This window comes from Notamacropus eugenii, chromosome 1 (assembly GCF_028372415.1).
Source record: "Notamacropus eugenii isolate mMacEug1 chromosome 1, mMacEug1.pri_v2, whole genome shotgun sequence".
Taxonomy (NCBI): domain Eukaryota; kingdom Metazoa; phylum Chordata; class Mammalia; order Diprotodontia; family Macropodidae; genus Notamacropus; species Notamacropus eugenii.
Window position 1 is genome coordinate 341,073,938 of NC_092872.1, and position 14,092 is coordinate 341,088,029.

Consider the following 14,092-nt stretch of genomic DNA (forward strand, 5'->3'; position numbering starts at 1 on the left):
GTTTTCCTTTCCTGCAGGTTTCTGTTGATTTTTTTCTGGCTGGCCACAGCTTATTGGGAAGTGATTTATAATCACATGACCTTCCTTGAACTAAGAAGTTGGGGTCCTTATTGTAATTTTGAATCCTGGGACTTTGCTTCTACCAGTGCTGAGACCATGCCTTAAATGTATAGCTATATAGATAGAATTTAGAGGTAGAAGGTATTTTACATATTGTTTAGTCTAGTTTCCATCATTTTACAAAGCAGAAAACTGAGGCGAAGGGGAAGGTAATGTTGCTCAATTTGGTCACAAAGGTAACTAATTAGTAAGCTGGGTTTCAAACTCATTTCTTCTGGCTCCATGTTTAGTGATTATACTACACTGCCTCCATTGGTAACACAAAAATAATTTTAATTTTGGGTTGAATTAAAGTTTTAGTGTTTTGCAGTTTTATAATGCCACAAAAGGAGCCACAAATTATATTTTCTAGAAAGTTCACATTTCTTGGGAAAATACCTGTAGTTCTTTTTGTTGGTTTACATGAGATGTCTAGTATTTTTTTTTTACACTATATACTAACTGATGGAACTGGGATAAGAACTCGGGTATCCTGACTCTTTAATTCATGGTGCTACATACCCTTTTATTATATAGGGTTAGATGGGGGGGCGTGCATGATGTTAGATTATTGGGTCCATGAAATATGCCTAAGATGCTATCTGCTATATCTTTAAACTGGCTGCCTGATTTGTGTCCAGAAGATTGAAGTTCTAGACCCAGTCTCATTACTATTAGTATGAGTGGACTGGACTTTGATGTGTCTGATTAGCTCCTGCCCTCATCCCAAAAGATTTCAGTTAGCTGAGAAGCACTGTTGGTCCTCAGGGAAGAAAAGTCTTGGGCAGGTGAGAAGTGTGGTGATTTCATAGGAAGATCTGCTTGTGAAGTTTCCAGTTCCAGTCTTTGGGTAAGTTGATAGCTGTCACCTGTTAAACAAAAGGAATTGAATTTTCTGAAACCTAAGCACACAAAGCTTTCCTTTATTCAGATGCAAACAAGGTAAAGTTACATTTTAGCCTTTTGCTGTGCAGTGCATATTAAATCCCCTTGCTGTGACACACTTTCTTTTCAGATGTGCATTAGAAATAATGCTGTTACTTTTACCCTCTTGTTTTAGAATTTGCTTCTTTCATTCTTGTCTTCACGAGGGCCTTGTAAGGTCATTTTCCCAACTAGATCCCCTCAACTTCTTTTTAGTCCTGTCAATCCTGAAGAGCCTCTCCAGGGGACCTATATCCAATTCTGGGCTCCAATGCTAAAAATAAAAGAAGGTAAAGGTTTAGGAGAGCCACAATAATTGGCAGAGGGTTACAATCTGGGGCTTTTATTGTCACAAGATGAAACAGGGATTCTATGAGACTCAAGGGGTGATTCAGTAATTTGGCTTTTAGGTAGAGATCCATCTTCTCTTTAGGAGAGAAATAAGTAGACTGTGCAAGTGTCACAAGAGCAGCTGAGTTGGAATTAATTTGAATACCTCAAACCCCCAATTTCTCTCCAGATGAGTGCTTCCAACCTAATGTCCATCATTTATGAACCCTCAGCTTCCTTATTATTGCTATCCATATCTCTCAGTCATTACTTCTTTGTAATGCACCTACCTCTCCCCAGTTCAGTCGAGAAGCATTTATTAAGTGTTTATACTATATGCCTAGGCACTGTGCTGCTAAGCACTGGAGATACAAAAAATATGGTTAAAAACATCATTCCTGCCCTCGAAGAGGAGACAGCATATAAAATATTTGCAGTCTGAATAGAAAGTAATCTCAGACGGAAAGTGCTGGAGGGGAGAGAGAAGAAGGAAGATGGCAAAGGCCGCCTGCAGAATGTGTGGTTTGAGTTTGAGTCTTGAAGGAAGCCAGAAGTCAGAGGTGAGGAGCACAAGAGCTTTGCAGGCATTGGGACAACCACTGAAAATTGACTTGGGAGGTGGAGTGTTGTGTATGAGAAACAACTTGACAGTGTTGCTAAATCATGGAGTAAGTGAAAGTTGGTAAAGGCTTTTAAAATTAAACAGATTTAATATTTTATCCTGGGAGGGGTAATATGGAACCACTGAAAGTTTAAGAGAGTAGACTTGAGGGCAAAAGAAAGAATGTTGGCTGTTGTCTCTGCGTGAGATGATGAGGGCCTGGATTGAGTGGGGGTGTGAGTGGAGAGAGGAGGATGTGAGAAACATAATGGCAGGGGCAAGACCTGGCAGTAGGCTGGATGTATGGGATGTGTGTGAGAGGAGATGAGGAAATGGGAGGTTGTGAGTCTTAAGTGATTGGGAAGATTATGGTGCCCTCAACAATAATAGGGAAGCTTGGAAGAGGGGGAGGTTTGGACAAAAAGAATTCTGATGTGTTGAATTTGAGATGCCTATTTGACATCCATTTGGAGATATTTAAGAGGCAGTTTAGTGATGTAAAACTGCCACTTAGGAGAGAGAGTTTAGAACTGGATAAATAGGAGAATCGCATCCATAGCGATGATAACTGGAGGAGGAAGTAAGTCCTTCCAAGAAGTAGGTTCTAATCTGAAACCTGCATTATGAACTATCACGTCGGGCAATTAAATTGAGATCAGTCAAGACGCTTCTAGAAAGGGACATCAGTGATTATTTAGTCCAGCTTCTCTCATTTTACTGAGCAGTAAAGTGAGGCCCAAAGAAAGAAAGTGACTTGCCTAAGGTTGTAAAGGAGCAGCTAGATTGGTGCAGTGGATAGAGAGCTCTGGGCTTGGAATCAGGAAGATGCATTTCTCTAAGTTCAAATTCATATTTAGACACCTACGAGCTGTGTAACCCTGGGCAAATCACTTTTAACTCTGTTTGCCTCAGTTTGCCCTCTGTAAAGTGAGCTGGAAAAGGAAATGGCAAAACCATTCCAGTATCTGTTCCAAGAAAACCCCAAATTGGGGTCACAGAGAACTGAACACTACTCAAACAACTAAATAACAAAAACAAGCTGTAAAGCTGGTTAATGACACAGCTAGGACTAGAACCCAGGGTTCCTGATTACTAATAAGTGTGCTTTGCACTGTACCATTATACTTTGTAGCTAAGAGTGGAGGTGATGTGTGACCTATCATCTCTTCTAAGCCACGTGAGCCTTTGCTTTTATCTTGTCTCTTTTTACCACCTTCCAAACCCACCCTCCATTGATCATCCCCCTCTTGTATCTTCAAGTCTCTTCTCTTACTGTTGATTCCTTCCTCTTTATCTGTAGATAATGCTTAGGTATCTTAGTCCTCAAATCTTTGCTTGACCTTACTTCAACCCCTCAAACAGCCATAAAATTGTTCTTCTACCAATCACGACTAAGCTAAGTTGCCTCTGTGTACAATTGATCCCTTCGCAATCTGGCTTTTCCTCCCCTCACTCCTCTGAAACTGCTTTAAGGTTATTGTCACTTAATCATCAGATCCATGGTATTTTTCTTAGATCTCTGTCCCTTTCAAATTATATTAGCATTGTCACCATTTTACCTTCATTTCCGTGGCATATTTGCCCTTGGGCTTCTATGACAGTAATCTCACTAGCTTATTCCTTCTTTCTCTTTTGCTAGTTTCTCTTCCATTCTCTTATCTGTTTATGTTTCCCAAGTACCTGTCCTCAACTTTTCTTTCCCCAGCACTCCTTTCCTTTGGTGATCTCATCAATTACTATGGCCTTAACATTACCTTTCTGTAGCTTAGATAGATTAGCTTAGATTCAAGACTTAGATAGTCTTGAATATATTTCATTTTTAAAGTTCTGATTTTGACTGCCAAATTCTCAGCCTCTACTTACTGGATATCTGTGGATGGCCATACTTGCCAGCATTTCCTGTTGTGCAGTCCAGAAGTCATTGCCTTTACCATCTCCCAATGGCCCTGCCTTCCTCCCCCCCACCCTAATGGTCCATTCCCAATGGACAGCTTTCTTATAGATTGCTTTATTTATAAAGCTAAACATAAAAGCAAAAAAAGTTACAAAGCCAATGAAGTTTTTAAAAAATTACAATAAGTGACTGATAACTGTTGGACCAATTGCTCCAAATGCTAAATATTTATCCCTGCTACATACAGTGATTTTTATTTGGTATAATGATATGGTTTTGCAGTGACTTCTACTTTTATCATGTTTTTGGAAGTAAAATTTCTATATTACAATAATTGAAACAGAATTAAATTTCGGCTACTAATTGAACATGAAATACGAAAGTAATTTGTAATAAAATAACACTTTGAGTAGCTTCTGAAAAAAGGATCTGGGGAAACTAATAAACAGGGTTTAGATTTTTTTGTTTTGGATATTATTGTACTATGTTATAAATGATTTTATCTCATTTTCCATCAAATGATTTTCCCCAAAGGAAAAAAAAAATACTGTCTACATTAACACCAAGCACATGTATTATTAGTTCACATAAAGCCTAGGGGGTTTGTATCAAAATAGAGTGGAAATTATTCTCTACTGCCTGTTGAGTCCCAAAATGCAGCCACTGTCTCCAAGGCATCCTGACTGGTCTTGCTTAATTCCCTTTGCAAAAAATCCACTGTGTGGACCTTTGTTTTCCCTGCTTTGCTCGTTGTATGTGACCTGGGGAATGGTGTCTGCTTATGGTGTCTTTTTCCAGTGCTTTAGAATCAATCAGTAGGTTTGGTTTGAAAAGTCATTTGTCAGTTGGAGGGAGGAATTAACAGATTGAAGGGAGAGAAATTGAGGGCCTTTGGATGAGAATCCAAGCCAGCATAGTAGGTAAGTCTCTCCCAGGAGAGAGAAAAACATTGAAATGATCTGTAAAACTTGACCCCCATGGGGGGTAGGAAACCCTCTTTGTCAATATGGCCTTGACTCCAACAAGAGAGCAGTTCCTGGCAGGGGAAGAGGGGTTAGAAAAGTTGGTGTTCTGACTTATAAAAAGGCTTACGTCCTTGGACCGATTTTTCTGTGCAAAGCCCCAGGAACTTTTATATGTATACCCTTACAGAAAATAAAAACTAGCGGAGGCCCCAAGTATCAAGGTTTAGCTGTGTAGTAGCTGCACAAAGGGAAATAAGCAAACTATGAGTGTAGTGCTCGCAGTGTAAACAGCTTCCTAAGGTTCAAACTTTTATATAGAAACCTAGTAAAAAGTATTTTTATTCTTACATAAAAAAGTTGTATTCTTTGTTGATGCCTTAAGAAAATACAAAAATATTTTGTACACTATAAAGATAATTTTTTTCTTAATTTCTTGCAATGCTATAGCAAAAATAATACATTGTTTTCAGTATATAAGAAATTGGGTAGAGATGGAAAAAAATAGACTACCCTTAGGAATTGTTCCTTCTGAAACCAGGTTATGTATACTCTGGAAAGGAAGCAAAAAAAATGTTAAAATTTCAAGGCTCAGGGTTAAACAGGCTCAGAAATTGATTATAATAACTACTGTAGTAAGCCTGTTGCATAGGGGCGTGGATTATCTTAGTATTTTTTCGACTTTTAGTGGATTTATTAGCACTCCAAACCAATACATCTGAAAAGATCACACCAAACGGGGAATTTTTGATTTGGGTGTCATCCTTCTTAGAGCTACAGTAGACCCTTACCTCCCAGGAGACACCCAGGAAGCACTGAAGGAGGAAAGCCTTAAGATGTCTTTGTTAGCTGAGAGGATATTAGTACAAGTTTGAATCAGAATTGGAAGTTGAAACTAAAGGTTTAAGTGAGGTTTGAGGTTTATCTATGGGTCTTAAATACCATATCTAAACTCCTCCTTAATTAAGACTTAACTGTAATGGCCAAGCCTCTAACAAGTGGTCTTAAACAGCTAGACCTGGGAATGTATAGAAATTTTTTTAAAAAGTGATTTGATCAAGAATTGCTGCTGATAACCCCCAGACTGGCTTTCTGCATCTTAGCTGTCAGTTGGCACTGGGAGCACTGCGTTGTTCTTCATTGTCATTAGGACATGTTTCTGAGGAAACTCAGGTTTCTATTAAATGTTTTTGAGCAGTTAAGGCAAACTCTGTCCTTGAATGAAGTGGCCAGACTTCCCTACCCTCCTGCAGAACCACTTGGTGGCTTCCCTCTGTATGGAATTTATTGCAACCCCAGCAATAAATGTTTCCTCTTGAGTTTACACAGGGCTGTTGGCCAAGCTAAAACAGTTGGTTATCTGTAAACAGTGTTTTCCTGTCCTTTGAATAAGAAGTTTTTCTTCATCATTTCTGTGAAGAAGAGTCTGTCTTCCATAGCTAGTCACTGGGCAGAGTTAGCACGTAGCTCTTGGATATGCAACTTTGAGGTCCCTGATTGGTCTTTTCCTCTTTCCAGGTGTTATACATAGGAGGGAGAGGCATGGCTGGTGGGGCAGGCTCAGCAGTGGCTTAAAGCAAAAGAATCAGAAGCAGGCATGTAACCTCCTAATACTTAACAGTGAGAAATCAAGAAGTTGTGGGCATTTGGCTAATTAGTACTGCTTTATATTTTATAGCACTTTTATAGTACTTTTTTGTCTCTATTATATTTATAGAACAGGTGTTATTCCCATTTTATATAAAAACGAGGCAACTTGAGATTCAGACAGTAGTTTGCCTGAGCCTGCTATAAGTAGCTCATTAGGTAGTAGTAGGAGCTGGGACTAGAGCTTAAGTGTTCTGAATCCAAGTCCGGTGTGTGACTTCTACTACTCTTTGTTGAAATCCACTCTGGACATAAAGGGTTGGCATATGAGATGACATTTTGAAATTAGTCTGACCACTCTCTTGAACAGCTTGACTGCAAGGGCTCCACAGCTTAGGCAGTTTGTGTGTCACTTTGTTGTATAAGGGATGGGCCACTGTGGGAAAATTGAATGAGGCCCCAGGCCAGTTTTGTTTGATTGTCTGACTGGTTCTTGACCACCTGTGGAGAAAGCAAAGTGTCCTTATGCCTTTGACATATGCCTAATGGAAGAGGGTGGACCTTTATGTTCCTGTTGCCATGATGCTCGTATGCTGCTGACTGTTCAGACTGTTCATTGAAAAGGCTGCTGGGGAGCCGAGGGCTGAGGATCACCTTGCTGGGAGTCCAGCCCCGTGAGGAGTAGGCTTGAGATGGAGAGAGAGGGAGAAGGGGCAGCTTGGTGGCCTTTGGGTGAAATCAGTGGGACTGGTGAGCTGGTCTGGGGTAAAAGCAGGGCGAATGTATTGGAGGGAATCCAGAGGGGACGGAGGGGAGTCTATAGCACTGCCATCTGAAGAAACTGGGCTGGTGCAGCGTCCTTCTCCTTCTCCTTGTAAGTACCGAATGCATTTCTTTTTCCTCCTAAGAATAGTGAAGAGAGTTATCTGTAAGCAGAGGGTTGAATTGACAGTCAAATACCTCGAACAGGTGTGTTGTCACTGCAGCAGGGCAAAACCCTGCAGGAACTAGATCCCTGGTCCCTTTCTTCTCTCCTGCTGAGAAGCTATTGAGGAAAGCGAAAGCTTGTAATTCTTTATTAGCAAGTTAATGTGCTGCCCTTCCCATTAAATGGCAGCCTGACTGGGCTACAAACTCCATAATCTTCCCCTTCCCAACTCAGTTTTTATGCATCTCATTAAGAAAATAGATTCAAGGGTATGCTCTTCTTTAGGAGGCCATAACTCTAAAAGTTGGACTTTGCCTGTCTCACTCAGGTTATTGGGGAAAGAGTGACTTTAAGAGTGGTTTTAAGGAGAGTGTTTATAACAGGGACATACTCAAATCTTAACTACGAATGTGCTAATATTGCAGCAGTGGTAAAGGATTTGATTTTTCTTTTTCTCTCAATATCCCAAAGCCAACTTGTTTTCTTTACCCCATCCTTCCTCCTAACTTTTTGTTCCTTTCAGTAACCCCAATATTTTCCCACTTACTCTGCTACAAAGTGTTAGGAATTTCTATGACTTCTTGGTAGTCACCGAAGCTTGATTTTTTCCCTCTGGCATCTGTATCTAGCCCTTCCCACTTAAGCTGCTGTTACCACTGTCATTCAGACTCTTACCTGATTTCACTGAGAGAGTTATAATATCTCCTAACCATTTCCCTAGGTTTTTCCAACCAGTTTCCTCCACATCATTGTTAAAGTACTTTTCTAAAATGCTCAAGTCTGACCATATTATTCTTAAAACTATTCAGTGGCTCCAAACTGTCCGTATCTTCATAAGTCTACTATTCAGGGCCCTACAGTTTGGCACTGTTCTAGTTTATCAGTCTAAGCCTCCAACACACTCTTTCCTATACTCCTGTTTCAACCGGTTCAAACTGTTTGCGGTTCCCTTCCCCCCCCCATACATGTTTGGTGCTATCACTTTTCTTTGCCTTTTTGTTCATGTTGCTCTTTTTACCTTAAATATCCTTCCTATCTCTGTCATTTGAAATCCTACCCATCCTTCAAAGCTCAGGGAAAATGCTACCTGTTCTATGAAGCATTTCTTTTGAAGAACTCCTCTATCGCTTTATGCCTCTAATATAACTTGTAATTATTTGTATGCTATTAGTTGTGCTTCTGTCGCATCTTCAGTATTTGTTCCTTGCTCTTCAGTTATATAGTAATTGGGGCCATCATCTCCTCTTGCCTGGCCTGTTGTGATATTCCTGCTCTATAGTCTTTTCCCTTTTATCCATCCTTCACCATAGTTGTCATCTTCCTAATACAAAACATCTGAGCCAGTCCTTTTTCTTGCTCAGGAATCCTCATTGCTTTTTATTGCATCATGTATGAAATAAAGTCTAGACTTGTGGTTTCACTGGTATAGGAAAGTCCTAAGAGAAACAACTCCCCCTGTAATCAACTTACAGCCTTAAAGTGCTGCCTAGAGCACTGAGAAGTTAAACAACTTGCTTAGAGCCACAGAGCCAGCCAGCTTTCTGTCTCCTACACTACAATTCCCTTGATCCTTATAATTTATATACACACCTGTATATATACAGCCCAGCATTTAAAACACTTCATAATCCTACCACCTGTCTTACCTCATTCATTTCACTCTGCTCCTCTTCACAGGCTATTCTAGCTAAAGTGGACTACTGTGACTGATCCCCAAACTCAATCTTCTGCCTCCATGAATTTTTTTTTTCAAGCTATTCTTCTTGGAATGTATTTTTTTTCTTATTTTTGCCTTTCAGATTCCCATGTAGCCTTCCATGATCTTCCTCCTCTCCCCACCATTTCCCCTTTTCAGAGATATCCCTGGAGTAGAGAGTTCTACTTTGCCCTCATTTCACCCTACCACCTTAAGTTAGGTTTATTTATTTATTTTTTGATGGGTGAGTTGAAATACCCCAGTAGAATATTAAATCTCCTTAAGATCAAAGACTAATCCATTTATCTTTGTATAGCAGCTCCTAGCACAGTTCCCTGCATGTAGTAAGTGTTTAGTAAACTTTTGTTGATTTGAATTATTGCACTTCACTCAATGGTAAGTTCCACTGAGGGCAAGGTCTGTGTCTTTATTTTTTCTTGTCTCCTCCACAGTGCCCAGTTCAGGATTCCCATCAGTCTTAGTAAAAACTCAATAAATTATTTGAACTTTCTTCCCTTCTTGGTTTAGCTAGAGTTCTGGTCAAAGATTATCTTCGTGACTTAGTGCATAACTCAGTTCCATGAACCTACATTGTAAAACCTTATCTTATATGAGGATGACGTAAGTCCTAGCACAGCCACAAGGCAGCAAAATAACAGTAAGCCTTATTAGGAAAACAGTAGATCAGCCTGAAACCCATAGGAATTCTGGGAAAGTCACAGGGAATCTGAGAGGTGGTAAACTTGGACTATATAAATTTGGACGGGAGGATGTGGTAATACAGGAAAGGTATTTCGATGATGTACAAATGTGCTTGGTAACCTGTGGGTGATAAATGAGCCCTTTGTACCAGGCCCTAAAGGATGTGAGCTCTGTACCCTGATAGAGAAGGAGTAGAGCTGAAGAGTAAAAAGGAAACTCCAAAGAAAACTTATTTTCTTTGATCAAAGGCAATTCCTCTTGAGGAAATAACTCCCCCTGGTTCTTCTCCTCATTTACCCTTCCACTATACTGTAGCTTGAATTTGATGCATTCCAAATAATGCTTAAAAAACAAGAACAAAAATATCTGAAAGGCTTTGGGAGTCCCTAGCTGGACAGAAACCTCTCCCCTTGGCTGCAGAATTTCAGCCTTGGGTGGGTAGGTGGGGGAAGAGATATGGAGGTAGATGAGAGACAAGGAGGAGAGGGACATGGTGAGAAAAGAGAAGAGTACGTTTGCTCTTTATTATCATACTGCCCTTATTTACCAGGCACCCTTTCAGGTTTTTTGTTGTTGGGACAGGAATGTTCTATTAGAAGTAACTTGTTTGACCTGGTGATATCTTTGTTCAAGGGAGTTTAGCACTACAAATAGCGGGAATAAATGCTAGTGTCTGCTTTGGAAAGTTTGTCTTGAATAGTTCATCCCACAGTGGTTTCTCTTCCTCTGAATTTCTCTCGTACCAAAGGTCAAAGTCAAAGCAAATGTTTAACAAATAACTCTCCATATATAGGACAAACTTTTGAGTTTAAGCTCTATTATTAACATTTTTCTCTTTGCTCATGTTTTGAGGTATAAATGTTTACACTGATAATTTTGAGTTCCAGGACAACCCTCATCTAGCACTTGAAGTCTATGCCAATACATCTTAACAGTTTATTTTCTTATATTCAATAATTTTTTTATAGATGTGAGTCTTGTCTTTACACCTAGACTGTCAGTATCTTAATGGTCACGAGGTTTCTCCCACAGCTTAGTTCAGGGCTAGCAAGGCACATAAGGAATTCATTAAAAGCTTGTTGGATTAACCACTGGGATCAAGGATCCTAAGAATCTACCTTCCTGTTGATCCCATACTCGGGACAGTTAATTCATTTATAAACCAGGTAGAACAGGAATACCTAGCATTCTTTCTCTTCATTTATGGAAATATTCATGGAGTTGAATTGAAGCTGGAGTCCTAGCTCTGTCAGTGACTCATTTTTGACATGTTGTAATTCATTTCCTTTTCCTAGGCTATACTTTTTCCTTCTCTGTGATGTGAAGGGGGCGTTAAATTGGATGACTTGCATGTATGGGTTGGGCACAATAAAAACTGAATTGAATTTCTAGGGCTTTGCTCATAGGATTTTATAGCTAGAGCGTGACCCCAGAAGTCAAATTAGTCTAACCCTCTCATTTTGCAGAAGAAGAAACTAAATACCAGACAGGGTATAATAATTTGCCCCAAATCATATAGGTATTAAATAATGGAGTTAAGATTTGAATGCAGGTCCTCTGTCTACAAATCTTAGTAATCTTTCCACCGAATCCATTTCACAAACTCATACACACTGTCTTTGGTGGTAGTCTTCTCCTCTAAACCTGAACTAGGCATGAGGTTATCCACCCATGGGCCAGAGATTGACTCTTTGCATTAAGAAGTCAAGAGATTTGGGGCTGCTGTCCTTCTATCTAGTACCTAATCTGTAGCTTCAAGGAAGAGAGCCTGCTATGAGTGATTATCTCTATGACCGCTTGTTCTAATCTTGCTGAGGTCCTGGGTTTTTTTGTTGTTCTATCCTAGGTCCTAAAGGGTCTTACCATTCCCACCTGAGTTGGTGGTTGCATTTTCCTGATCTCCCATTTTATAAGCAGTTATCAGGAAGGACTCAGAGAATGTGACTAACCAACCAGATTTTGGCTCAGTCAGTGTGGTACAGTGGAAAGAGGGCTGCAGAAGCTCAGATAACCTGTATTTGAATTTCAGCTTTTCTACTTACTACCCAAATGACTGTAGAAACAAGTCACTTGGTGTCTCTGGACCTCACTTCTTTAATTGTAAAACTTAGGGAGTTAGATTAGATTAGTCTCCAAAGTTCATTCCAGCTCTATATTTATGATTTTATCATCAATCATTGAGTCTGCTCAGCAGCTGTTTCAAGGCTAAAAGATCCCATTTCTAAGGAGGGGGGCATTAAAGCATCTGTGCAGTGTGACTTATGATCCTCTTCTTGGATAGCCTAGCCCTGACCTTCTTGATTTTTTCCTCCTCTGCCTTCTACTTGTAATGTTCCACCTACTTATTGTCAGTTTTTTCATCTGTATTTCTTGATCATTTTCCATTCTTGACTACCCTGGTCAGTATGTATCTTAGATTCTTAGGCCCATGGGGGGAGGGAGGGATATTTTTTGATCTAGCTCTCTGGTTAGCTTAGAAAAGGAGCTTCAGCTTGGGGGCTAAGGTGAATGAATCCCTGCAGAGCAGGACTGGCTTGGAGATAACTTGTATATGAGCTCATCTGTTAGTGGTGCCATTTTCTTTTTTGCCTGAGCTGAGAAGGTTATTAGTTAGGAGAAAAAGACTAGAAAAGCAAGTTTGCAGGCAGAAAGGAAAAACCTTGGCAGAGGTTAGGGCTCAAGCTGATGTGAACAGATGAGAGTGAAGGAGTTAGTGTTTGGGGTCAGTGAACCAACACTATGAGCCAGTCAAAGGACTGTATTCTCTCCCCATCATCCAGGTACCCCCACCAAATTTATAATTCTTGGGGATGCCCTGGATTTCTCTGACAGGTGAGAGCCTTAGTGAGGAACCTCTAAATGGCTGCTCTGGAATAGAGAGTGGGCATCCTAGGGAAAATGGTTTATGACTCAACCCAAGAGATGCTAGTATAACCTCCAGTCTTGAATTGGAGTCTGCGCATCTTTCTAAAAGTATAACTTGTAAGTTACACATTATATCTCTGTTATTGGCACCATCCTCCCAACCATCCAAGCTTTCTTACCTTCATCTCTACCCCTACCCTCAATCAGCCATTTGTCTAGTTCTGTGCATATGAAAGCTCCTCAATCTTTCTCACCCAAGGCCATCATCACCTACCTCTCACCTGGACTATGTATTGATTCATGACTTCTTGTCTTGATTCTTAACTCTTTTCCAATTCATTTTTTACCCATCTAGGTGCAGTAAAATTAATTTTTATAACATACCACCGTCTCATAATGTCTGTTTATTGTTCTTATAATTATGAATTCCTCTGATGCATCCTCCATGATCTGACTCAACACTGCTTCTCATACCTTACCTCATGCATTCTTTGTATCAGTCTGACCAGTCTCCTCCCTGGCCAGGATGCAATTTACCTTCATCCATGTTTCTGTCTGTGTTTCCACCCACTTAATATTCTGTCCACTTTTCAAGGCTCAGCTCAAACCCCATCTCTTCCATAAAGCCTTCTCTAGCTACTCCTGCCCACAGTGATCTTATCCCTGAACCAAACCTACTTAATATTTGTTTGTTTCCTACACATTAGTAAAGAATATTCCAAAAGTCTCAGTGCAGTTTTAATCTAACAAAAATTAAAACTGCATTAGAACTTTTTATGGTCTTTATTGTTTAATAAATGCTTAATGGATACTTGAAGACTTGATTCTCTTCATTAGAGATTCCGTTTTGGAAAATGAGGATGCCTGTGACTTTCCTTAAATTTGGGTAGCCATTGGTGGGTAGTACAGGTGGTGGAGCATGGGTCAGGAGGAGGAGAGGAAGAAGAAATCTTAAACAGGAGGGGATAAGATGGGTGTATTACCAACTTCTAGGGATGCCCGGGGGTTGGGGATGGGGAAGGGCTCATGCAGTGTAGCCCTCTGGTATCATGCATCCCCCAACCCCTTCCTGGAAAGCAGCTTCAGGGGATACAGATGGGGAGGGGAGGAGATACCCACCTGCACGGACCGCACCAGTCCGTCTGCTGGTTGAGGCCAAAGCGAGCTCGACATTTCTTAGGAGAGCCAGGGTCTGCCCACACAAGCATGCGAGGTGAGGCAAGTTGGAGAGCGGGCAGAGAGGCATGGGGATGGGGCAGGAGGAGAAAGATGGGAAGGAGTAGGAGAGAAGAGGCAAACATCCATTTTAGCCACTCATCAAAATGTAAAAACCTAGACCACACATCCATTTTGCAAAAGCAGTATCATTCCAGCAGGAAACCTGAGTTGAAAAAATTGAGATTAGTCTGCAGGCAAAGCAGAGTCTCAAGCAGGACAGCAGAGAAAAAAGGAGGTAAGAATGTCTTAACCTGGAGTCTAATTTTTAGGCCTTTCTCTCCTCTCT

General features: G+C 40.4%; 1 protein-coding gene across 14 annotated transcripts in view; it reads right to left on the reverse strand.

Moving 5' to 3' along the window:
• Positions 1-1,001: 1,001 nt before the first annotated feature.
• Positions 1,002-14,092, reverse strand: part of TCF7 (transcription factor 7) — a 126,144-nt gene continuing 113,053 nt past the window's right edge. For 4 of the 14 annotated variants that reach the window (XM_072629954.1, XM_072629940.1, XM_072629941.1 and 1 more), the window contains 2 exons: positions 13,708-13,780; positions 1,002-7,300 (listed from right to left, as the gene is read on the reverse strand). In XM_072629954.1, coding sequence (XP_072486055.1) covers positions 7,048-7,300; positions 13,708-13,780 — 326 coding nt within the window. In that variant the 3' untranslated portion in view covers positions 1,002-7,047. Of the gene's footprint in view, positions 7,301-8,229; positions 13,539-13,707; positions 13,781-14,092 lie in introns of those variants that run through there. The other 10 variants (XM_072629947.1, XM_072629952.1, XM_072629942.1 and 7 more) reach the window with 6 other exon arrangements.